The sequence below is a fragment of the Haplochromis burtoni genome, unplaced genomic scaffold (genome assembly GCF_018398535.1).
Source record: "Haplochromis burtoni strain Fernald_Lab_line unplaced genomic scaffold, NCSU_Asbu1 Contig_49, whole genome shotgun sequence".
NCBI classification, from domain to species: Eukaryota; Metazoa; Chordata; class Actinopteri; order Cichliformes; family Cichlidae; genus Haplochromis; species Haplochromis burtoni.
Genome location: NW_024582410.1, coordinates 367,512 through 391,808, shown reverse-complemented (window position 1 = coordinate 391,808; position 24,297 = coordinate 367,512). Strand labels below are relative to the sequence as shown.

General features: G+C 39.9%; 3 protein-coding genes and 17 non-coding genes across 22 annotated transcripts; 19 read left to right on the top strand and 1 right to left on the bottom strand.

Moving 5' to 3' along the window:
- mcat (malonyl CoA:ACP acyltransferase (mitochondrial)) lies at positions 1-1,482 on the top strand (the record flags this gene model as incomplete). The annotated part of the gene is given in 3 exon segments (XM_005923610.2): positions 1-39; positions 176-313; positions 726-1,482. Coding segments are annotated over 3 exon segments (450 nt in total), but the record flags the coding sequence as incomplete, so codon positions are not given.
- On the bottom strand, positions 1,088-4,292 carry bik (BCL2 interacting killer). 2 transcript variants are annotated; one of them, XM_042220454.1, is made up of 6 exons: positions 4,179-4,292; positions 4,045-4,073; positions 2,960-3,047; positions 2,638-2,790; positions 2,429-2,543; positions 1,088-1,694 (listed from the first exon to the last, which is right to left on the bottom strand). In XM_042220454.1, the coding sequence occupies exons 3-6, from the start codon at positions 3,037-3,039 to the stop codon at positions 1,578-1,580; spliced, it is 465 nt and encodes a 154-aa protein (XP_042076388.1). In that variant the 5' UTR covers positions 3,040-3,047; positions 4,045-4,073; positions 4,179-4,292; the 3' UTR covers positions 1,088-1,577. The 2 variants fall into 2 exon arrangements, with proteins under 2 accessions (XP_042076388.1, XP_042076387.1); XM_042220453.1 differs by lacking the exon at positions 4,179-4,292 and having other exon boundaries at positions 2,960-4,141.
- Positions 4,293-4,390: 98 nt separating this feature from the next.
- ttll1 (tubulin tyrosine ligase-like family, member 1) lies at positions 4,391-23,880 on the top strand. Of its 2 annotated transcripts, none has more exons than XM_042220451.1 (10): positions 4,391-6,608; positions 6,748-6,871; positions 7,947-8,155; positions 8,242-8,422; positions 8,687-8,824; positions 8,987-9,095; positions 10,730-10,873; positions 12,192-12,278; positions 13,103-13,266; positions 22,524-23,880. In XM_042220451.1, exons 2-10 carry the CDS (start codon positions 6,759-6,761, stop codon positions 22,651-22,653), a joined length of 1,275 nt encoding a protein of 424 aa, XP_042076385.1. In that variant the 5' UTR covers positions 4,391-6,608; positions 6,748-6,758; the 3' UTR covers positions 22,654-23,880. The 2 variants fall into 2 exon arrangements, with proteins under 2 accessions (XP_042076385.1, XP_042076386.1); XM_042220452.1 differs by lacking the exon at positions 22,524-23,880 and adding an exon at positions 13,822-14,317.
- Positions 13,812-13,936, top strand: trnay-aua. Its single transcript has 2 exons — positions 13,812-13,848; positions 13,902-13,936. It is a non-coding gene; the product is annotated as a tRNA-Tyr (tRNA).
- Positions 14,103-14,232, top strand: trnay-aua. Its single transcript has 2 exons — positions 14,103-14,139; positions 14,198-14,232. It is a non-coding gene; the product is annotated as a tRNA-Tyr (tRNA).
- On the top strand, positions 15,644-15,773 carry trnay-aua. The gene is made up of 2 exons: positions 15,644-15,680; positions 15,739-15,773. It is a non-coding gene; the product is annotated as a tRNA-Tyr (tRNA).
- trnay-aua lies at positions 15,940-16,069 on the top strand. The gene is made up of 2 exons: positions 15,940-15,976; positions 16,035-16,069. It is a non-coding gene; the product is annotated as a tRNA-Tyr (tRNA).
- trnay-aua lies at positions 16,423-16,552 on the top strand. The gene is made up of 2 exons: positions 16,423-16,459; positions 16,518-16,552. It is a non-coding gene; the product is annotated as a tRNA-Tyr (tRNA).
- trnay-aua lies at positions 16,719-16,846 on the top strand. Its single transcript has 2 exons — positions 16,719-16,755; positions 16,812-16,846. It is a non-coding gene; the product is annotated as a tRNA-Tyr (tRNA).
- On the top strand, positions 17,199-17,323 carry trnay-aua. The gene is made up of 2 exons: positions 17,199-17,235; positions 17,289-17,323. It is a non-coding gene; the product is annotated as a tRNA-Tyr (tRNA).
- trnay-aua lies at positions 17,677-17,806 on the top strand. Its single transcript has 2 exons — positions 17,677-17,713; positions 17,772-17,806. It is a non-coding gene; the product is annotated as a tRNA-Tyr (tRNA).
- trnay-aua lies at positions 17,974-18,104 on the top strand. Its single transcript has 2 exons — positions 17,974-18,010; positions 18,070-18,104. It is a non-coding gene; the product is annotated as a tRNA-Tyr (tRNA).
- On the top strand, positions 18,460-18,587 carry trnay-aua. The gene is made up of 2 exons: positions 18,460-18,496; positions 18,553-18,587. It is a non-coding gene; the product is annotated as a tRNA-Tyr (tRNA).
- trnay-aua lies at positions 18,755-18,884 on the top strand. The gene is made up of 2 exons: positions 18,755-18,791; positions 18,850-18,884. It is a non-coding gene; the product is annotated as a tRNA-Tyr (tRNA).
- Positions 19,240-19,367, top strand: trnay-aua. Its single transcript has 2 exons — positions 19,240-19,276; positions 19,333-19,367. It is a non-coding gene; the product is annotated as a tRNA-Tyr (tRNA).
- trnay-aua lies at positions 19,534-19,661 on the top strand. The gene is made up of 2 exons: positions 19,534-19,570; positions 19,627-19,661. It is a non-coding gene; the product is annotated as a tRNA-Tyr (tRNA).
- Positions 20,015-20,144, top strand: trnay-aua. Its single transcript has 2 exons — positions 20,015-20,051; positions 20,110-20,144. It is a non-coding gene; the product is annotated as a tRNA-Tyr (tRNA).
- Positions 20,311-20,440, top strand: trnay-aua. Its single transcript has 2 exons — positions 20,311-20,347; positions 20,406-20,440. It is a non-coding gene; the product is annotated as a tRNA-Tyr (tRNA).
- On the top strand, positions 20,794-20,918 carry trnay-aua. Its single transcript has 2 exons — positions 20,794-20,830; positions 20,884-20,918. It is a non-coding gene; the product is annotated as a tRNA-Tyr (tRNA).
- On the top strand, positions 21,085-21,214 carry trnay-aua. The gene is made up of 2 exons: positions 21,085-21,121; positions 21,180-21,214. It is a non-coding gene; the product is annotated as a tRNA-Tyr (tRNA).
- Positions 23,881-24,297: the final 417 nt, after the last annotated feature.

Genomic DNA, 24,297 nt, shown 5'->3' with positions numbered 1-24,297 from the left:
CTGTTTCCAGATGGCAGGGTTATTGCAGGGCACCAGCAGGTAATGCATTCATATATTCTTGCTGCTTTAATATACCGTGAATCTATTGTGTTCTCTTTTCTGTCTTTTCTCTCAACCATCAAAAAAGTTGTTAGAGCTGCTCTTGTCATTTCTGCTGTCTTCTTTGACTTCTCAGGCTCTGGATTTCCTCCAGGAAAACTCTCGGCGCCTAAAGTTCATGCGGACCAAAACTCTCCCAGTCAGTGGTGCGTTCCATACTGAGCTGATGGCATCGGCTACTGAACCCCTCAGAGAGGTGCTCCGGCAGGTGGAGGTCAGTCAGCCACTTTATCCAAAAGGGATTAACATATTTTCTGAAACATGCATTCAATTACTCTGTAAAGCTACACCAGTCCTCATTTTTTTAAGATAACCCATCCTAGTCAGTCTGACTCGGAAAGTTAAATGGAAAGTACACCCAGGATTTTACATCTGGTCCTTAGCAGGTCTTAAAATTAAGTAAATACAAGCACATATGAGCTGCAAAACAACATATAACACAGTGTCATTTATTTAATTAAAAAATAAGCCTAAATAAGCAACACTGTAAAGAAGATTTGGCCATGTTAGGGACTGATAAAGTCAGGGTCCATGTGTTGTTCATCGGACATTGTATTTAAATCATTTTTGAGCCTCCTAACCACAAGTTCCATGTGCGATTTCCTATTCGTCCCCTTCCCGTCCAGGTACGACGTCCTGAGATCAGCGTCTACTCCAACGTAGATGGAAAACGTTACATGAACGAGAGCCACGTGCGCAGGCAGCTTGTTAAGCAGCTGGTGTCACCCGTGAAATGGGAGCAGACCCTGCACGAGATCTACGAGAGGACGCAAGGACAGCATTTCCCACACACCTACGAGGTCGGACCCGGAAGGCAGCTGGGCGCCACGCTTCAGAAGTGCAACAGGAAGGCATACCAAACGTACGCCCATGTGGAAGTCACCGCATATGAAGACTGATAAAGCTCCTGTGGTTGCTTCTTGTCTTTATACAAGTGTGTAATTAAAGATTTTTGTAATTTCTTTTTTTAATTTACAATGTTGTCACATTTTTGTCATTAAGAAGTTTATTTGGCGTCACATGAAAAGGCAGTTTCAAATCTTGAACAGAAAGTCCAGCTCCCTTCATTGTACACTAAGCAATGCTACATATCATTTGAAAAAATTTTGGCCTCTTAAACCAGTAAGAAACAAATCTGGATACAAAAGACTGCAAGCCAGCAACAGTCCAGTCAACATGTTTTCTGACATGAATCAACATGTCACTGCTACAATAAACTGGCCAACTCCTTAGGCAAGGCTAGATTTCCTTTAAACAATTTACTCCCAACTAATTTTACATTATACTTTTTTTTTTCCTTCTCTTTTGAGAGAAGAGGTTGTCGTCCTCACTTTCAACTTCAATACCGCTCAATAAAAACAGTTATTAAAAAAAAAGGGGAAAGTCAAAGTAAACAGCAAGAGAAAACAGCAGTAATTCTCACTCGATAGCAAACATATTTTGACAAACATGGCTGAGAAGACCTGCTCGTGGCCCTCTTAAGCTTTCTGCTCCGTCCATAGTGCACTGAAAATGGTCACCATGGCCACCAGTGCCACAGTAACAAGTGCTCCTCTGTTCCACCCAGTGCAGGTTACTGGGTTAAAGTTGGATGCCTGTAAAATGAGACATAATGAGAAAAAAGTGGGCTGTTTTGGATAGATGCACCAAATTATATTTAATATAACACGACCACACAACAGTCAACAATGCAACAAAGCAAGACTGCTCAAATCCACCTATTTTGACTATTTTGGCTCTATTATTTTTATTTTGTTATGTTTAAATTGAGTTTCTCCTTGTTTTATGTATAGGTTCTTATCTAAAAATCATATTTATATTGGGGTTCAAATTGAGAAAGTAGTTCACAGATGGGATCCACTTTAAAATCTTTGGTTCTTTATTAAACTGTCTGCCAATTAAACGTTTTTGCAGGTTATGCATCTGTTGACAAATTTTAACTAAATAAATAACTGTCGGTATTTTAATCTGGATAATCCACGTGTGGAAAACTGAGCAAATTATCAGTTAATAACAGGTATAAGTGGGATAATGATGTTAGGGATAAATCTGCTGCAAACTACTTGCTTCACATATTTGGTTTGGCAGATTTTCTTTTTTTAACACTGGATGACTTTGCTGACACAACCTCCAAAGGAATTAAACCAGGAAGCTTTGCTTGTTTGGCACATGTGTAAACCTCTACACTTTGGAGTCATTGGATAAACCCGCTGCTGTAAATGGAAAGATATCTCTTTTCCTTGGAATACAAAGCCTTAATGCAAACACTAAGAGCAATGAACCTTTATGCATACGTATAATGCAGAGATGCGTTAAAGAGAAGAGTTACCCAAGCTGTCAAGGCCTCAACTCTGAGGATCCCCTGCCCAGGTGCAGTGCTCACTAACCAGGTCTTCATTGCAGCAGACAAACCCCGAAAAGTTCCTAACTGATTGTGAATATCCCTATGAGGAAGCAGTGAGAAGTTAGAACCAATCACACAAATGTAATAGTTTGATAAGTGAAATAAAATAAGAGGGAAATTTTTTTTTTTTTTACCTATAGATGGTCCGAGTCAGTGCCTGGGCAGGTCTCAGGAGGTTTAAGGGAGTCGGAAGCTGGTTTGGCATTCTGCTGGCATACTCTCGGTCTAGCTGGTCACCGATTAAAGCCAACTGGCGGCCACAGGCCCGTGCAACCCTGTCACTGATCCTGAGGGAGGAAAAGGCAGGTGTGTTTAGAATCCATCATAAATATGGGGAACTCAATAAAAATCTCTTTTTTATAAAGTTGTTTTTGCCCAAGGCACAAGCTGCCCGAGCTGTGTGTTTGTTTTTGGTATTAATAGTCGAACTGGGGCAAGGGCGGGACTATACAGTACCTCAGGGTGCCAGGGTCCACCTCACTAGGTCCAGCCTGGAGGGCGATGACACGACTTGGGCGTCTTGTTTGTTCCACCATTTTGTTTTCTGAGAACATATATGCAAATTGTTCATATCGTGCAGCAGACTGCTAAGAACATCAACAGGACAGACAATGGCTCCACAGCCTGAAAGTGTCTGTGTGTTATCTTTGCTCAGGCTCCCAACGGTCAATAACAGGCTGTGTAAATACTGGCTCATGTGACCAGGATAGGTGTGGACTGGGTTACTAGGCTGAAAGAAAAAAACAGCTCCAGAGATAACATCATCTCTTGGCTCAAGTCCAACCTTTGTGCTGTACTTTCTTTTTAAACTGCAGCAAAAATGCATTGCAATGCTTTCATGTTTACGACCAACTTACGACAACTCAAGACGTAACACTTTACATTCAATTTGCCTTTTTCACTGAATTTTTTGTTTTTGTCTTAAAGTCCAGCTTAAAACAGGTTTATAATCTCCCAGGTACACCTGTCTTGAGATCAGTTCCTGTTGCACCTGCAATCCTGCCATTTAATGCAAATGCTGAATTTCCATAACTCAAATTAACCAAACTGCCATTTTACTCTCACAGAGAAGGATAGAAAAACACCACCGGGTCAGAAGAATCAGATCACAAGCTTTAAATACTATAAATCTTGACAAATCAAGAACTGGTTTTCCCTGGATTTAATTGCAACGTCTTTATTTTTACAAACCCTTTTTCTTATGGCAAAACATCAGCAAACTGAAGCCTTAAACGTGGAAACATAAACACCACCATTAAAACGACAGGCAGCCATCAGGTAGAAGCCATATTGCCACAACAAAGTGCGGAGTCATTGCTCTCAGCAAACAAAGGTCGTTTTGAAGATCACACATATTGAATTAGATAAACAATAAACAGGTATTAAACCATTTAAAGACTTAAATTAGTGTATTGTATCATGTTTGAGCAGTATAATATTAGATATTAGTCGAGTATGAATATCCCAACCCTGAGAAGTAAACAGGTGCACACTCTCGTTCTCTCTCTCTCACACACACACAAAAGGAAATTAAAAACTACCTTTTTATGTTGATTAAGTGGACGCCGCCCTGAGATAAAAGCAAACAAATTAAAAATAAACATTGTAATGTTAAAAATTGCTGGAAAATACTGAATAAAAGCATCATTTCGAAGTGTTTTCTTCCTCTACTTACAGCAGCGCCCTTTAATCTCGACGCTCTCAGGTAACTGCTGCCGCTAATGACAGGACACACCTTTATCTATCACCGCTGGGGCTTCCGCCGACAGTGAACACCAGGGGGCCACCTGTAAGATGCATTCTGGTAATGTTTGCAGGGTTATTATTAATAACCACAGCTTAAAATTACTCTGCGAGGTGCGCGGTTGGGCTGGGGTAGGCTCCAGGCTGGGTTATTTACAGGTCCAAGAGGGTTTCTGAAGTCCGGAATGGAAACCAAGCTCACAGAGGAGCAACTTCTAGGAAAGAGGACAAGGTGACGTTAGCGAGGTAGGACAGGTGAAGTTCAAGCAAACACGAAGCCTAAACTGCATGACTGCACCAAGCCTGTCGTCCAGGCATCTACCTGGAAATCCACATTCCAGCCATAATCCATTTTCTTTCGTTTTAAAACTAATTAAATTATTTTAATTAGTTATAAATTAATTTAATGCTATTGTTACACTAATTCTATCTACATTTGTGATGTTATTAGTCATACAGTTTCATGTGTTTTCTTTTTTTTTTCGCAACCGTGTAGCAGGTTGCATATTACTAAACCTACACTTTCTCATGCGTTAGAGTAAGAGCATGCCTGTGTTGCCTGTCTGGTGAGCCACAGGCAAACAGGCAAAAGCTGTGTATTATTGGCATAAAGTTAGGTCTGTTATATGCAACTTTATCATCTCTGAAATGGGGTGGTGATGGGTTTGTGGTGATCACGATTCGTAGAAAAAGATTTATAATCTATGAACGGAGCTACTGATTCCACTTTTTGCTGAAAACAAGTAAGCAGCTGATAGCCGAATGAATATCAGCAGTTTTGAAGTCCTGAATTTTTAAATCGGACATGTAATTGAGTCAAACACATCAAAATGGTTGTCTTTTATGCTTATATTCCATATGAGCCATTTAATGACATTACATCCTGCTGGACAAAACTCATCTCACAATCATGTAATAGCTAGCTGCCTAGTAGGTAAGTCAAATACCAATATTACTATAATTTTTAACAGTATTACTATAACTAATGTTGTTACAAAAATATTAGTATTAGCATACCTTTTTGTCATCTTTTTGTACATAAAACCTGAAACGCATTGAACACGTATTTAAAAACGGGTATTGCTAAATGAATATGTGTTAAAGTATATCATCGTTAGGAGAGTATTTATATGTGAATAAACAATTGTTCGTATTTGATTATTACAAATGAAACCTGTGTGAATTTCATGACGCAGATCAACTTCATATGGAATTTGAATTGGGTGTAATCAGTCAATATGCTTTGTATCAAAGCTTCAGGCTGCTGTAGTGTAATGTTGTTGGGGATGTTTTCTTGGCACGCTTTGGGCCCCTAACTGATTATCATTTAAAACCACAACCTACCTGTTTACTTTTGCTGACCATGTCCATCCCTTTATGACCGAAGTGTACCCATCTTCTCATGGTTGCTTCGAGCAGGATAATGCACCATGTCACCAAAACTAATAATAATAATAATCTCAAACTGACCTCCACAGTCACATGATTTCAAGCCCGTAGTGCACCTTTGGGTTATGCAACCGACACATCGTTAGGCAATGATGCTACTATATCAGGAAAGTTTCCAATACCTTACTGAATTTATGTCATAAAGAAGCTCTGAAATTAATAAGTGGCCAACTCTGTACTAGCAAAGTGTACCTAATGAAGTGGCTTTAGGGACATTGTTTTACAATGACCACGATGCGGTGCTTGTCTGTTAACTCGGACCTTATTATCTTGAATGAAGAAACAAACTAATGCTTACTGTTCACGAATACATACAAGGTAGTAAATAACTGATGTTTCATTTTTCTGGAAAGACGCGATGCATTGTTGCCACCCACAGTCCAACACTGACCTCTCCTGGTGCTCTCTTGTAGCACGCCACACAATGACATCACTGCGTCCTCGGTTGCTAGGTAATTCTTCCGGAAGGACCAAGCCCGTAACGACGTCCTTTAGTGGTTTTGAGACCTTTTCTTCTTTAAACGTGTCGCTAATTTTTTTTTAACGTAGTTACTAATCTGTGTACATGAAATTACATTTACATAACAAAGACTTTTATTGTGAAGAGGAGTTTGACTGTGCTGGGCGTTTTCGTCTCTGTCCAGCTTCACGTCGCCGGGATCATTAAAAAGCAGCTTGTTGGCGATAAAAAACAGCTAGCATGGAGGTAGCTTTCAGTCGCCATCGCTGATGGTGTGTTTCGCTGTGAGTTTAGCTCAGGGACAGTTTGTGGGTATTGCATCACTGACCGGATGATGTCCGCCCAGCCTCTGCGGCAGCATCAGCAGCCCGGGGAGGATTCAGCAGCTTGCTAACAGAGCCAGCCCGGCTAGCTGATGCTGATGACTGGCTGTTTCCTGGCATTGACTTTCAGGTAGTTCACTGGTGCAAAATGCTTTAGTTTCTTGTAAAAGAATGCAATTTTTCAAATATATGTCTATGCATTGGTCCTGTCTGTCTGCGGTGCTTTTCTATGTGTTTACCTGTTGTTGTTTTTTTGTACTCCACCCTAGTGGGAGGCACCATGTCCGGTAAGGTTAAGTGGGTGACAGATATTGAGAAATCAGTGCTTATCAACAACTTTGAGAAAAGGGAATGGATTCAAGTTACAGAAAACGACGACTGGAATTTCTACTGGTAGGTTTTATATCTACAGCACACCTGCACCTGTCCAGCTTGGATAAATACATTCAATTGGCACATACACAGGCACATAAGTTCTTCCTGCTTATATGATGCAATTACAAGTAAAGGTCCTGCATTAAAAAATCATACTTATAAAGTATTCATATGATTAATCTTGACCTCAGTAGAGTGTTTAGATTTAAGCAAGGGCGTGCTTTAACTGGTTTACAACAGATATTGTTATGTAGGGTTAGGGTAGGGTTATGTAGGGTTAATAAAAAGTATAGTTATGGTAATCTTACAAATAAAGAGAATAAAATATAAGAAATAGCAGGGGGTCAGTAAGAAAAAAATCAGGAAAGGCTCTTTGATAACTGTCTGCTCCCAGAAGACATTTAAGATGTCAGAGATCGGTTTTCTTCAGGGAGATTGTTCCAAAGGTTGGGATGATTATTTGACATGTAGGCTCATGGGCTACTAAGAAGTCAGACGTATAACCAGACAAGAGGTCATAGTGTCACCCTGGACCTCCTCACCTGCATCAACTATTACCATATAATAAAGTTAATGGTGAGATTTTAAAATCTGCCCTCATATCTCCAAAGAGCCAGTGTAATGAGACTGGTACATGTGTCTCTGAGGTTAAAAGAAGAATCTGAAGGACTGTGAGATGATTAAGAGGATATGTAACTGTTTTTATAAAGCTGTCACAAAGAACTGGTGTAAACCTGATCCTCTGAGTCTTAAAGGGAGGGAAATCTTTATGATGGAAAGGATGACGTTCTTGCTAAGGTCTGAAGGTCTAAAAGTGGAAGAAATGGATCATCTTTATGGGTGCTGAAGAAGATGTTGCCTTCTTATAAATTAGATGGTTACGGACACTTAGGACAGTATATGATTTGTTTAATTAAATAACATGGATCCTCAGCTACACAGTTCTTTTTGTAAGACTGAAAAACTGAAATTTAGGATCTAGGTTGGCAAATCAGATGCATATTTATCGTGAAAATATCAATTAATATATTTATTAGTGTGATACTCATTTTACCAAGTGTATTTTGAGCGGGTTATTTGTACCCACATGCAGGATGAGCATCCAGACCATCAGGAATGTGTTCAGCGTGGACACTGGTTACCGCCTGTCAGATGACCAGATGGTTAACCACTTCCCCAATCATTATGAGCTGACTAGGAAGGACCTGATGATCAAGAACATCAAACGCTATCGCAAGGAGCTGGAGAAAGAAAGCAGTCCGTTAGCGGAGAAAGACGAGAATGGAAAATACATTTATCTGGGTACATGACTTGCTCCTATTTTGCCTCACAAAACTCAAAGAGGCACGCTGTTTTCTTCAATGAAACTGCTTTTTCTCTTTGTGCAGATTTCGTCCCGGTGACGTTCATGCTTCCTGCTGATTATAACCTCTTTGTGGAGGAGTTTCGTAAGAATCCATCCAGCACCTGGATAATGAAGCCCTGCGGGAAGGCCCAGGGGAAAGGCATCTTCCTCATTAACAAGCTGTCCCAGATTAAAAAGTGGTCGAGAGATAGCCGCACCTCAACGTGAGTTATCGTGTGACCAGACAGAAGCAGCAAGAAATATTGTGAGAAATTAGCATATCTCTAAATTTCACATTACAAAAAGCCTCTATATAACTGTTCCCCTCTTGTTTTGTCAGATAGTCTCATCTAAGGAAGCTACAAAAGTTCTTTCTGGATTTGAACACATGCAAAATCTGTTTTATAGACAATTTCTTTCCTGGTAAATCTAAAATTGTTTGGTCACAGGCTGTCGTGTGCTGATGCCTGGCTGTGTCTTTGCCCCAGGTTTGTAGCAGCATCTAGTGGCAAGGAAGCTTATGTCATCTCTCTGTACATTGACAACCCTCTGCTGATAGGGGGGAAGAAGTTTGACCTGCGTCTTTATGTCCTGGTGACCACATATCGACCCCTGAAATGCTACATGTAAGCCTGTGATACTGTTGATGGGTTTTTTGATCATGTCGAAAACATCAGTATATAGGAGATGTTAAGAGGATTTTTTCCTGTTTTGTTAGTGGTTATTCTCAAACGTGCACACAAAAAACTGTTGTTTAATGCTCTCTCTCTCTGGCGTTCGACTTTCAGGTACAAGCTGGGCTTCTGCCGGTTCTGCACAGTGAAGTACACACCCAGCACCAGCGAACTGGACAACATGTTTGTGCACCTCACTAACGTGGCCATCCAAAAACATGGGGTAGGTCTGGTGGGGTTCACAGGAAGTAGTATAAAGCTTTTGTGTTAGTAACAGGGGACTTTCTGTTTCTCCATCTCTTGCTAGATCCTCATTGACTTGTAAATGTTCACATTTTATCCAAATCCACAGTCACGGTTTATAACACAGGGTTTCTGTTTGAAAATGCAATGTTTCAACACTTTCAGGAAATGTCACTACTTGGAAAATTGGTAGCTTGCCCATTGTTGAGAATAGTCTGAATTCTGCACATATAGCACATCTATGCACCTGCCTCACCACATTACAGGCAGTCCCTAACATGGCACAGAGTCAGGCCACTTTTAGCTTTCTGGGAGCTGGAGCTCAAACAGTTACTGCTGTATCACATTCTGTTGGAGGGATTCAGCACAGGCCTCTTTAAACTCAGGAAACTCTTTAAGAAAAAGATGTGCAATTTCTGCAGGACATCTCAGTTTTTCTACAAGATAAGAAATGTTGCTGTAGTAAATGTCAGCACAATTCTTAGAGCCTAAATTGTAAGAAAGTTCTGGTAGCTCACTGCTCATACTATCCTGTAATTATGAAACGAAAAACTTATGTTAATTCACAGAATTTTCTTTTCTTACTGTGGATCTATCATAAAAAACGGGACTTTCTATAGTGAAACAAGAACTTTTCTGTCATTTAATTGTTTATCTCAATTACTTTAGTGTAGAATAAATGACCATAAAAGACCATAAAACTAGGAAAAGCAGTAAAACTCATGAAAATAAAACAACATTTATGCCCTACTTCATATTTTCCAAAGCTGTCCAGTGGGCCGAATTGGAGTTTGTGTGAGCTGGTTCAGGCCCCCGGGCCTTATGTTTGACACCTCTGCTTTAAATAAACTTCCTGTTTACACAGAATAGTTGAAACTGTTCTCTTGCCAAAACTGAGTGAGAAAACCCAATGACATGATCGGATCGAGAATGATTTAACATAACTTTATGAAATAGTCCCTGGTTACAGATATTTGTGACTCTTGTAATGTGGTAATTTGTAACTCAAGTTACCACAATCATCAAGATTAACCTTCACTTTCTGTATTTCTATGTCCAGCCTTTATGTCATAAACAGAGTTAATAGTTGAGTGACCATTAGCACTTGCAGCATAAACAGTGTCAGTTGTACACTTGTCGTAAATACTTTGCTTTGACTGATTCTCCGATTGACCAAGAACCTTGGTTAGTCCGGGTTTGTGACAGCAGCTTCCTGTTGCTGAGCAAGTTCCTGATACTCAAGATAAGAAACATTTTGCATAACTTAACGCAAAAACATAACACCCGTGACTTTTGTGCAGCTCCAGACTTTGCCTGCCCCTAGCCCTCAGTGGCACGGTGGTTGTATTCTGACTTCTAATCCTGCCTCAGAAGGGTGGCTGGATTCTGACTCATAAGAAGAAGGGAAGAGGGAATGAGGCACCTACTAATAGTCTCTGATCTGTTAACATCTTTTACTGTGCTGAATAACTATATATTTATATGTATAACTTCTTATTTATTGAGACACTCACTGAGCATTTTCAAGTCTAAAAAGTGATATGTGCGTATTTTGTAAAATAAATTGATACAATCATGATTAATTTCTACTTAGACTCTTTACCTTTGATGCAGGATGACTACAACCATGTCCATGGAGGGAAGTGGACTGTCAGTAACCTCCGTTTGTACTTAGAGAGCACCAGAGGAAAGGAGGTGACAAACAGGTTGTTTGACCAGATCCACTGGATCGTGGTGCAGTCACTGAAGGCTGTAGCTGTAAGTTGATGTGATGTTAGTTGTTTTTTTTTAACAATATATTAAGAAGGTGTGTTCCTAATCCATATGATGTTTCGCTCATAGGTGACTCTATTAGGTAAACCTTGATAAGGTCAGGTTGGGCCCCCTTTTGCCTTGAGAACTTCCTTAATTCTTTGTGGCATAGATTTGTCAAACTGTTGGAAACAGCTTGACAAATCTTGCTTCATATTGACATTCTAGCAACAAACTGTTCTTGCAGATCAAACCAACAACCATGCCATGTTCAAAGGCACTTGAACTGAGGGATGACTGTGATGACAGCGGCTATATGTGCAGGCGGGGCCGTGCGCGTGTCATCACACGTCATCTGCCTTAAAGGCGTGATTAAAGGTTTCTTCAGCCAGGACACGCGAGGGCGTGATATCCCATACTTATGTGTTGTACCGAGTGAATCGACTGAAAGGGAACTGTTCTTGCAGATCAAACCAACAACCATGCCATGTTCAAAGGCACTTCCTCATGCTAATGCTCAGTTTGGACTTCAGCAGGTCATCTTGACCCTGCGTTAATGCCTAAATGCATTGAGTTGCTGATTTGAGTTAACACAAAAATCCGAACAGCTGGACCTAATAAAATGGCCTGTGAATGTATTGTTACCTACCACCATATATTCTGCAGATCCTTTTTCAGTTTTCAGGCAACACCAGGAAGTTTAATGGTTTTTTTTTTTTCTTATTACAGTTTTCACATGAAGTAACAGTTAATTGTGGAGAGTGCTGCTAAAGTAAACATATTGTCTGTACATTTTTGCCAGTGTATATTATAAGATTATGATGCATATAAATTTAGTTCTTTAATTTCGCTCTGCAGTAACTTTTTGGCAACTTGGAGGGTTACAGTTCTCACGTAGCTTATCATCACCCTTAGATGTGGTTAGCTAACAGTTCCTAATTTAAACATCTGACAGAAGCTGTTTTCAAGCCACAGCGTTCACCCTGTGTAAAAGTTAATGTCTGATTTGTAACTGCTTAAGCTCAAACATTTTGAAACACACTGTTGCAAAGCCACCTGGTTGTGGTGGTGGCTTTTTTGTTTTTAGAACAACTGCACAATCAGCCTAATGCACACTTCCTCTTTCTGCTAAGTGATTGGACTTGCTTCCTGTCTAAAGCCTCCATACCCAGGCCACTTTGTGTGCCTATAGTTATGACTGATTATTTTTTAACATCCTTCATTGATGAATCGCTCTGTGCTGCATCAATAAGTTTCCACATAAAAGAATCACTCTTGAGAAGATCCCTCGTGCTAAATCACTCTCTGCTTTTCTGTCTCACAGCCTGTGATGAACAATGACAAGCACTGTTTCGAGTGTTACGGGTATGACATCATTATTGATGACAAGTTGAAGCCATGGCTTATTGAGGTAAGAAGTTTAAAAAAGGAATTAACAATTTAAAAAAGTGTTTTTCTTTACTTATTTTTCTTTCTTTTCTTTTTTTTTTTTGCCATATTTGAGTCCTTGATTACTTATCGGGGTTGCACAGTAACACCATGTTCCTTTCCTTAGATTGTCGAGTAAATTTGAATGCCCTTGAGGTATGCTTAGATGTGTATTCAAATGTGTGCTGAAGGTCTGCTTTTAACTCATGCAATGCTGCTGACAAGCACTGCTCAAAGGAGAGGGAACTGAGAATTGCCATGCAATACATTCTTTTGTTGTCACGGTATGAGACTTTCATATTTTGACAGCTGTACAATGTGTTGCTAGGTTTTGAGGCTAGGTCTGAGCTATTTCTGTTCACAGACACCATTCTGCTCTATTTTGGGCAAAAACAAGTTGGTTGAAGGGCATAAAGGCTCCTCAGTGAGCAACTTGTGCCACAAACCTACTCAAGACCACGCTCTGTTGTTCATTAATCTTGCAGCTTCCTCTGTTACGCTACGAGGAGCTAAAGTAGGTCTTTGTGTTGCTGCCTTTCACATTGATGATAGAGTAACTGCTCCATCTCGCTCTCTGCACTCATGTAAATCTTCCACAGTGTATCTAATGTTCTAATGTAGCAGCTACACTTCCTGATAAAAGCTTCTCTGTAAAGACAGAAAGAGATTAAAACAATCTGCTCCTACCTGTTTGGATCCCTGGGGTATTATTAAGCACTGCCCATTTGCTGCAAAAGCAGATCCATTTGCGCATGGTGCAACCCCCCCTTTTAAATGTAAATGTGGTTTTCTTTGTGTGATCCTCAGGTCAACGCCTCTCCCTCGTTGACATCCAGCACAGCCAATGACCGCATCCTTAAGTACAACCTCATCAATGACACCCTCAACATCGTAACACCCAATGGGGATATTCCGGACTGCCGCTGGAATCGGAGTCCGCCTAGAGAGGCCCTGGGCAACTATCAAGTCCTGTGAGTGAACACGTCAATCATATTAAGGCCTTAAAGACCAAAATTGTATGAGAACTAATTTTATTTTTAAGCTCCACATTCACAAAGTGTATAGAAATGTGTCAAAGAAAGACAGCAGGGATGTAGACTAATGGCCACTGGGTATGGTTTGTCTGTACAGAATATCTGGCCTTCAAACTACTTTTTGTTCAGGCTATACAGATACAGATATCATCAGTCATGAAAGGATCGTTGCTGTCTTCCTTTGATAGCTCAGCTGGTTGAGCAGAGGACCGTAACATGAATTCAACGTCATATCCTTAGGTAGAGGATTGGGCTGACGTTGTATCCGTGGCATTCTAATAGTCGCTGAAGTACAGTATATGTACATATATATATGTAGAGAGAGAGAGAGAGAGATAAAACTATAGTGTAAATAAATAAATAATTAAGTATAATCTTCTGAACTTGTAATAAAAGACTGACTTTTTTTCTAAGCCACCTGTTTGATAACCAGTGCTTTGTGGATAAAATAGGTCGTCCTAATGAACCTGTGTGTGTGTCTCCCTTTGATAGCTCAGCTGGTAGAGCAGAGGACCATAACATGGATGCAACGTCATATCCTTAGATAGTGGATTGATGGCGTATCCGTGGCTATCCTTAGTCGCTGGTTCAAGTCCAGCTTGAAGGGACATGTTAGTGAAATCCTCTTTTTCTCGGATGACTGATCAGTTCATTTACTGCCTAATAGAGCTCTTTTAACTGCTGCCCTTTTTAGAGAATTGTTTTTTGTCATATATTCGTGTAAAGATTTTGCTCTAGTGGAACTACTCCAGTGGGACACTGTGGACGAGCTCCCTTTGATAGCTCAGCTGGTAGAGCAGAGGACCATAACATGGATGCAGCGTCATATCCTTAGGTAGTGGATTGGACTGACGGTGTATCCGTGGCTATCCTCAGTCGCTGGTTCAAGTCCAGCTTGAAGGGAGATGTTAGTGAAATCCTCTTTTCCATAGAGGAGTGTCCATCTGCATTAGAGCTGGGCGATATATCGAGTTTTTAAAACATATCGATATATTTTTATACGAGATATAAGATGTGACAATATCCTTTATATCGATATAGTCTATGTTACGTTATAATTATAGTTGTGGAGCCGCAAGTTTGCCTCTCTTTCGTCCACTTTTGTCTCTACGCAACGTTACTCCGCCTCGTCCTTCACTGAAGACAACTCCCCCTCCTCCCCCATCGCTTCACGTGCAGGCAGCGACAAGACGGACACGGCAAATCTCCGTTAACGAGTTACTGCGCATCGCCCCATGCGTGGGGCTGGACGGCATCAACGTGTTAATGAGCTAAACATGCTAACGAGCTAACCGCGCTAACCCTAAAATCCTTTCATTCTCTCAAAAGTTGATAGTGCGCCTTATGTATTAATTCTGGTTGTGCTTGATGGCCGCGAACCGATTTTATGTGGTACACGGCGCTCAGCAATCTGTCAAAAATGTTTGAGTACGACTTTGTAAGCTACGGAGCTGCACCGCTTGATCGATTGTCGGCGCATTACGGCTACCGAGGAGCTTCGCGGAGTGATACGTACTGTGCATCAACGTAATATTACCGTATTGTGTGTGTATAAGGACCATAAATGGCACCTGTAAGAGACGTGGTTATGAAGCGGATTTCAAACTCCAGGCTATCAGTCACACAGTAAAACTTGGGAACAGAGCAGCTGTGAAATCTGTCTGTCTTTGTTATTACGCTCAGCGTCTTTTAGTTTACATTTTGACTGCACAATTGTGAGCTCTTTGTTTAGCACAAAAACAACCTTGTTTTCTTTTATTTATGGAGCATTATTATTTAATGAATGCTCATAATTTAATTTTGAGTAATTTTTCATGTACATCTGTGCTGTATGTTAATAAAAGTGCCTGTGTGACATCTGGGACACAGCTTTGACTAAGAACTCTCTTTTTGTTCTTACTTTATGGCTTAAAAAAAAATATCGAGATATATATCTTATATCGCCATCCAGCTAAAAAATATCGAGATATGAATTTTGGGTCATATCGCCCAGCCCTAATCTGCATTGCATTTTACTTTCTTACTTCAGTTTTTAGCTCATAATCTCACTCAAACCAGAGACTTTTAATAGTGTGTGGTGCTCAGTTTAGTAATTAAAGTCAGACCACTTCTAAATATAGGAAAATACCAGTATATGTACATATATATATGTAGAGAGAGAGAGAGATAAAACTATAGTGTAAATAAATAAATAATTAAGTATAATCTTCTGAACTTGTAATAAAAGACTGACTTTTTTTCTAAGCCACCTGTTTGATAACCAGTGCTTTGTGGATAAAATAGGTCGTCCTAATGAACACTGTGTGTGTGTCTCCCTTTGATAGCTCAGCTGGTAGAGCAGAGGACCATAACATGGATGCAACGTCATATCCTTAGGTAGTGGATTGGGCTGACGTCGTATCCGTGGCTATCCTTAGTCGCTGGTTCAAGTCCAGCTTGAAGGGACATGTTAGTGAAATCCTCTTTTTCTCGGATGACTGATCAGTTCATTTACTGCCTAATAGAGCTCTTTTAACTGCTGCCCTTTTTAGAGAATTGTTTTTTGTCATATATTCGTGTAAAGATTTTGCTCTAGTGGAACTACTCCAGTGGGACACTGTGGACGAGCTCCCTTTGATAGCTCAGCTGGTAGAGCAGAGGACCATAACATGGATGCAGCGTCATATCCTTAGGTAGTAGATTGGGCTGACGGTGTATCCGTGGCTATCCTCAGTCGCTGGTTCAAGTCCAGCTTGAAGGGAGATGTTAGTGAAATCCTCTTTTCCATAGAGGAGTGTCCATCTGCATTGCATTTTACTTTCTTACTTAGTTTTTAGCTCAAATCTGACTCAAACCAGAGACTTTTAATAGTGTGTGGTGCTCAGTTTAGTAATTAAAGTCAGACCACTTCTAAATATAGGAAAATACCAGTATATGTACATATATATATGTAGAGAGAGAGAGAGATAAAACTATAGTGTAAATAAATAAATAATTAAGTATAATCTTCTGAACTTGTAATAAAAGACTGACTTTTTTTCTAAGCCACCTGTTTGATAACCAGTGCTTTGTGGATAAAATAGGTCGTCCTAATGAACACTGTGTGTGTGTCTCCCTTTGATAGCTCAGCTGGTAGAGCAGAGGACCATAACATGGATGCAACGTCATATCCTTAGGTAGTGGATTGGGCTGACGTCGTATCCGTGGCTATCCTTAGTCGCTGGTTCAAGTCCAGCTTGAAGGGACATGTTAGTGAAATCCTCTTTTTCTCGGATGACTGATCAGTTCATTTACTGCCTAATAGAGCTCTTTTAACTGCTGCCCTTTTTAGAGAATTGTTTTTTGTCATATATTCGTGTAAAGATTTTGCTCTAGTGGAACTACTCCAGTGGGGCACTGTGGACGAGCTCCCTTTGATAGCTCAGCTGGTAGAGCAGAGGACCATAACATGGATGCAACGTCATATCCTTAGGTAGGATTGGGCTGACGGTGTATCCGTGGCTATCCTCAGTCGCTGGTTCAAGTCCAGCTTGAAGGGAGATGTTAGTGAAATCCTCTTTTCCATCGAGGAGTGTCCATCTGCATTGCATTTTACTTTCTTACTTAGTTTTAGCTCAAATCTGACTCAAACCAGAGACTTTTAATAGTGTGTGGTGCTCAGTTTAGTAATTAAAGTCAGACCACTTCTAAATATAGGAAAATACCAGTATATGTACATATATATATGTAGAGAGAGAGAGAGATAAAACTATAGTGTAAATAAATAAATAATTAAGTATAATCTTCTGAACTTGTAATAAAAGACTGACTTTTTTTCTAAGCCACCTGTTTGATAACCAGTGCTTTGTGGATAAAATAGGTCGTCCTAATGAACGCTGTGTGTGTGTCTCCCTTTGATAGCTCAGCTGGTAGAGCAGAGGACCATAACATGGATGCAACGTCATATCCTTAGATAGTGGATTGATGGCGTATCCGTGGCTATCCTTAGTCGCTGGTTCAAGTCCAGCTTGAAGGGAGATGTTAGTGAAATCCTCTTTTCCATAGAGGAGTGTCCATCTGCATTGCATTTTACTTTCTTACTTAGTTTTTAGCTCAAATCTGACTCAAACCAGAGACTTTTAATAGTGTGTGGTGCTCAGTTTAGTAATTAAAGTCAGACCACTTCTAAATATAGGAAAATACCAGTATATGTACATATATATATGTAGAGAGAGAGAGAGATAAAACTATAGTGTAAATAAATAAATAATTAAGTATAATCTTCTGAACTTGTAATAAAAGACTGACTTTTTTTCTAAGCCACCTGTTTGATAACCAGTGCTTTGTGGATAAAATAGGTCGTCCTAATGAACGCTGTGTGTGTGTCTCCCTTTGATAGCTCAGCTGGTAGAGCAGAGGACCATAACATGGATGCAACGTCATATCCTTAGTAGTGGATTGAGGCTGACGTCGTATCCGTGGCTATCCTTAGTCGCTGGTTCAAGTCCAGCTTGAAGGGACATGTTAGTGAAATCCTCTTTTTCTCGGATGACTGATCAGTTCATTTACTGCCTAATAGAGCTCTTTTAACTGCTGCCCTTTTTAGAGAATTGTTTTTTGTCATATATTCGTGTAAAGATTTTGCTCTAGTGGAACTACTCCAGTGGGACACTGTGGATCGAGCTCCCTTTGATAGCTCAGCTGGTAGAGCAGAGGACCATAACATGGATGCAACGTCATATCCTTAGGTAGTAGGATTGGGCTGACGGTGTATCCGTGGCTATCCTCAGTCGCTGGTTCAAGTCCAGCTTGAAGGGAGATGTTAGTGAAATCCTCTTTTCCATCAGAGGAGTGTCCATCTGCATTGCATTTTACTTTCTTACTTAGTTTTGTAGCTCAAATCTGACTCAAACCAGAGACTTTTAATAGTGTGTGGTGCTCAGTTTAGTAATTAAAGTCAGACCACTTCTAAATATAGGAAAATACCAGTATATGTACATATATATATGTAGAGAGAGAGAGAGATAAAACTATAGTGTAAATAAATAAATAATTAAGTATAATCTTCTGAACTTGTAATAAAAGACTGACTTTTTTTCTAAGCCACCTGTTTGATAACCAGTGCTTTGTGGATAAAATAGGTCGTCCTAATGAACGCTGTGTGTGTGTCTCCCTTTGATAGCTCAGCTGGTAGAGCAGAGGACCATAACATGGATGCAACGTCATATCCTTAGATAGTGGATTGCTGACGTCGTATCCGTGGCTATCCTTAGTCGCTGGTTCAAGTCCAGCTTGAAGGGACATGTTAGTGAAATCCTCTTTTTCTCGGATGACTGATCAGTTCATTTACTGCCTAATAGAGCTCTTTTAACTGCTGCCCTTTTTTAGAGAATTGTTTTTTGTCTATATTCGTGTAAAGATTTTGCTCTAGTGGAACTACTCCAGTGGGACACTGTGGATCGAGCTCCCTTTGATAGCTCAGCTGGTAGAGCAGAGGACCATAACATGGATGCAGACGTCATATCCTTAGGTAGTGATTGGGCTGACGGTGTATCCGTGGCTATCCTCAGTCGCTGGTTCAAGTCCAGCTTGAAGGGAGATGTTAGTGAAATCCTCTTTTCCATCGAGGAGTGTCCATCTGCATTGCATTTTACTTTCTTACTTAGTTTTTAGCTCAAATCTGACTCAAACCAGAGACTTTTAATAGTGTGTGGTGCTCAGTTTAGTAATTAAAGTCAGACCACTTCTAAATATAGGAAAATACCAGTATATGTACATATATATATGTAGAGAGAGAGAGAGAGATAAAACTATAGTGTAAATAAATAAATAATTAAGTATAATCTTCTGAACTTGTAATAAAAGACTGACTTTTTTTCTAAGCCACCTGTTTGATAACCAGTGCTTTGTGGATAAAATAGGTCGTCCTAATGAACTCTGTGTGTGTGTCTCCCTTTGATAGCTCAGCTGGTAGAGCAGAGGACCATAACATGGATGCAACGTCATATCCTTAGGTAGTGGATTGGTGACGTCGTATCCGTGGCTATCCTTAGTCGCTGGTTCAAGTCCAGCTTGAAGGGACATGTTAGTGAAATCCTCTTTTTCTCGGATGACTGATCAGTTCATTTACTGCCTAATAGAGCTCTTTTAACTGCTGCCCTTTTTAGAGAATTGTTTTTTGTCATATATTCGTGTAAAGATTTTGCTCTAGTGGAACTACTCCAGTGGGACACTGTGGACGAGCTCCCTTTGATAGCTCAGCTGGTAGAGCAGAGGACCATAACATGGATGCAGCGTCATATCCTTAGGTAGGATTGGGCTGACGGTGTATCCGTGGCTATCCTCAGTCGCTGGTTCAAGTCCAGCTTGAAGGGAGATGTTAGTGAAATCCTCTTTTCCATCGAGGAGTGTCCATCTGCATTGCATTTTACTTTCTTACTTAGTTTTTAGCTCAAATCTGACTCAAACCAGAGACTTTTAATAGTGTGTGGTGCTCAGTTTAGTAATTAAAGTCAGACCACTTCTAAATATAGGAAAATACCAGTATATGTACATATATATATGTAGAGAGAGAGAGAGATAAAACTATAGTGTAAATAAATAAATAATTAAGTATAATCTTCTGAACTTGTAATAAAAGACTGACTTTTTTTCTAAGCCACCTGTTTGATAACCAGTGCTTTGTGGATAAAATAGGTCGTCCTAATGAACGCTGTGTGTGTGTCTCCCTTTGATAGCTCAGCTGGTAGAGCAGAGGACCATAACATGGATGCAACGTCATATCCTTAGGTAGTGGATTGGGCTGACGTCGTATCCGTGGCTATCCTTAGTCGCTGGTTCAAGTCCAGCTTGAAGGGACATGTTAGTGAAATCCTCTTTTTCTCGGATGACTGATCAGTTCATTTACTGCCTAATAGAGCTCTTTTAACTGCTGCCCTTTTTAGAGAATTGTTTTTTGTCATATATTCGTGTAAAGATTTTGCTCTAGTGGAACTACTCCAGTGGGACACTGTGGACGAGCTCCCTTTGATAGCTCAGCTGGTAGAGCAGAGGACCATAACATGGATGCAACGTCATATCCTTAGGTAGGGGATTGGGCTGACGGTGTATCCGTGGCTATCCTCAGTCGCTGGTTCAAGTCCAGCTTGAAGGGAGATGTTAGTGAAATCCTCTTTTCCATAGAGGAGTGTCCATCTGCATTGCATTTTACTTTCTTACTTAGTTTTTAGCTCAAATCTGACTCAAACCAGAGACTTTTAATAGTGTGTGGTGCTCAGTTTAGTAATTAAAGTCAGACCACTTCTAAATATAGGAAAATACCAGTATATGTACATATATATATGTAGAGAGAGAGAGAGATAAAACTATAGTGTAAATAAATAAATAATTAAGTATAATCTTCTGAACTTGTAATAAAAGACTGACTTTTTTTCTAAGCCACCTGTTTGATAACCAGTGCTTTGTGGATAAAATAGGTCGTCCTAATGAACACTGTGTGTGTGTCTCCCTTTGATAGCTCAGCTGGTAGAGCAGAGGACCATAACATGGATGCAACGTCATATCCTTAGATAGTGGATTGATGGCGTATCCGTGGCTATCCTTAGTCGCTGGTTCAAGTCCAGCTTGAAGGGACATGTTAGTGAAATCCTCTTTTTCTCGGATGACTGATCAGTTCATTTACTGCCTAATAGAGCTCTTTTAACTGCTGCCCTTTTTAGAGAATTGTTTTTTGTCATATATTCGTGTAAAGATTTTGCTCTAGTGGAACTACTCCAGTGGGACACTGTGGACGAGCTCCCTTTGATAGCTCAGCTGGTAGAGCAGAGGACCATAACATGGATGCAACGTCATATCCTTAGGTAGGGGATTGGGCTGACGGTGTATCCGTGGCTATCCTCAGTCGCTGGTTCAAGTCCAGCTTGAAGGGAGATGTTAGTGAAATCCTCTTTTCCATAGAGGAGTGTCCATCTGCATTGCATTTTACTTTCTTACTTAGTTTTTAGCTCAAATCTGACTCAAACCAGAGACTTTTAATAGTGTGTGGTGCTCAGTTTAGTAATTAAAGTCAGACCACTTCTAAATATAGGAAAATACCAGTATATGTACATATATATATGTAGAGAGAGAGAGAGAGAGAGAGATAAAACTATAGTGTAAATAAATAAATAATTAAGTATAATCTTCTGAACTTGTAATAAAAGACTGACTTTTTTTCTAAGCCACCTGTTTGATAACCAGTGCTTTGTGGATAAAATAGGTCGTCCTAATGAACGCTGTGTGCGTATCTTCCTTCAATAGCTCAGTTGGTAGACCAGAGGACCATAACATGTTTACTAAGTCATAATCTTAGGTAGTAGACTATGCTGGCGTTGTATCATTAGTTGCTGGTTCAACTCCAAGGAAAATGTTAGCAAAGCCGTGAAATTTTCTTTTCAGTTCCACTACTGTGATTTTTAACTACTGAACTTTTTGCTGAATCGTGCTTATCATATAATCATGTTAAGATGTTGCTGTAGTGCGACTACTTCAGTGGGGCATTGCACAGGGTTTGCCTTCGTTAGCTCAGTTGGTATTATGCAGGACTGTAGTGGGTTACTTGTAAATTTTTACACAACTGGTTAAAGTCTTGCTTGAAGGAACCCTTTTTGTTATTATTAACTAGTCAAGACACTGTTTACTGCAGTAAGCCTATACTACTACTCCTGACACACCACAACATCAAGCCCACTCAAAATAATTTCTTCCCATGAATTCCTGTGAACCAGTGGAAAATACCAGCTTTATGTCTGTACATGTCTGAATTTCTTCCATTTTTTTCATTACAAATTTCACAAGAACATTTTAGAAGTGGAGGTTTACTCTGTATAAGGTCTTTTATTTTGAAAACTGAGCAGCTTCTTTATTCTGTTCCTGCGTCTGACTTTCTGCCCTCTTCTTCTGCTCTGCAGTTATCTGCAAAAAAAAAAACCAAAAAACAAAAAAAACAGTACCAGTGTCTGGGATTGTCAAACATAATAAGACCAAATAAACCAAACTTAAGAAGGTTATTATGCCAGTTTTCAACCTATGGATTTTATCTAAACACTCACTACAATCCTCTGCTCTTCCAGCTGAGCTGTCAGAGTGATGCTGCATAGAGTTTCAAATACAGCTGTTGTGCACAATACGGGGGTGTTGTTTCAGGAAATCCCTTTGCTTACACATTCACTGAACATCCACTGTTTCTGTGTCATCAGGTATGACGAAGAGCAGGCGCAGAGCGAGAATGCTGAGCGTGACCTGCGGAGCCGTTCCGGTCAGTCACTTGGGTCAAAGGGCACTAAGGGGAGTGCAGGCGTTCGCCCCACTGCCGCCACCTGGAAGTGAAGCGATAATTTTTCTCTAAAATTGACTTCCTGTACAACACTCCAGGGACCTTCTGTGGTGAACCACTTGGACTTCTTTTTTTAGCACATTGGACAGATGCTCCCTCCGTCCAGATTTCACTGACTGTGGCACAGGGAGCAATGGCACTGCTGCTCAGTGGAGGAAAATCAGCTATATGCTCACATTGAGAAGGTTGAAAAGCTTGTGTTTGTCACTGTTTATATGAATGTAAAACAAAATAAGTGGAACTGACAGTGCTCTGACAGGTTTAAGGTCAAATCAAGTAGGTCAAATATCACATACAGCAGCGGTTTCCACACTTAAGACAAGTGCTGATGAAATCTTCGGAGATGGACATGAAGGATTACTATGCATGACATTGGATTGCTGACACTTTAACTTGACCTTCCACACCGGTGCTAATGAGAACATACACTGTATGGTAATGAAGTGGTATAAAGTTATCAAATAGAAGTGATTTAAAGATTTAATTTATTAAAAGGCAGTCGATAGGCAGAATTAGCAGTACTAAATGTTAACAGACTTTATTCATTTTTTGTACGTTCATTATCAGTATGTTTTGCGGGGTTTTGATGATTGTATTCCTCTTGCACTTTATTTCTTTACATGTGCTTTAAAAAGTATGTCTCATTTCGAGTCTGACCCGTTGTCACATCTGCTGAAAATTTAAATGCTAATTATATGTGTTGGGATGTTTTCTTATTGCCTGCTCATTTCCTTCAACTACTAAAAAACTGAAACACTGATAACTGGATTTGGGGCTAAATGATATTGGCGACAAGCTGAGAAATAAATCTTGGTCTTTTAAAATAAAGTTACAAAACTCCCTCTTACCTTACTGATTCTGTTTTGGGCTGCTGCTAACATTTTTTCTGTAATTTTTTACTTTTTCCATGAATTCACTAATGACTTTGCCTGTGAAATGATATAAGATGTATTAAAATGAATTACAGAAGGTGTAACTTGAAAAGGTTTTCAAAAGTTCTGCATTTATTACTACTTCCACTTCTAATTCAAGTCAACAATCAGGAGTATTATCCATGATCATTTTCTCCAAAAAGCAACGAAAAGACAGTGAAAGGGTTTAGATAATAGTGTCTGCCATCAAATTGTGATTAAACAAGGTTGAAACAGTATGATTCAGCTCTGTCCTGACACAGTGTCCTTTGTGCTGTTTTCTGTGTAATTAAATGCTGCTTTTCTTTAGTTGCATTATTTGTGCGGAGTCATGATTTGAAATAACAAGCTGTGTAAAAAAGTACACCTTTCTTTACTTTACTAAATTCATTCTGTTTAAATAAAAAGCTGTCAGGTTACTGTTAGGGGGAGGGTTGTAGTCTTTGTTGAAAATAAATGTGTAATCTAGAGAATAATCAGAGGTCAAGCCTTCAAAAAGCCTAAGACCTATATGTTCTTGCTGTTGCCACAGCAGCAAAGTCAGGTCTCTGCATGGTACTGTTTTTTGGTTATCAGCAGGTTGTCAAGTGGTGTAAGCTGTACATGCTGTGGCCTGTGATTTCTGACTGAAGTCCCCAAAGTAAACACTCTGTTTTTACGAACCAAATTTAAATTTAGAAACCAAATTTACTGGAAGGTTAGGTTCCCACGGCTGCTTGTCTTTAA

Coding starts and splice junctions, on each gene's coding strand:
- ttll1 (XM_042220451.1), top strand. CDS start 6,759: ATGTCCGGTAAGGTTAAGTGGGTGACAGATATTGAGAAATCAGTGCTT. Junction 8,825..8,986: donor CGACCCCTGAAATGCTACAT/GTAAGCCTGTGA, acceptor TTCGACTTTCAG/GTACAAGCTGGGCTTCTGCC. Junction 12,279..13,102: donor TGAAGCCATGGCTTATTGAG/GTAAGAAGTTTA, acceptor TGTGATCCTCAG/GTCAACGCCTCTCCCTCGTT.
- bik (XM_042220453.1), bottom strand. CDS start 3,057: ATGTTCTCAGAAAACAAAATGGTGGAACAAACAAGACGCCCAAGTCGT. Junction 2,791..2,959: donor GTGGACCCTGGCACCCTGAG/GTACTGTATAGT, acceptor TTCCTCCCTCAG/GATCAGTGACAGGGTTGCAC. Junction 2,544..2,637: donor CTGACTCGGACCATCTATAG/GTAAAAAAAAAA, acceptor GCTTCCTCATAG/GGATATTCACAATCAGTTAG.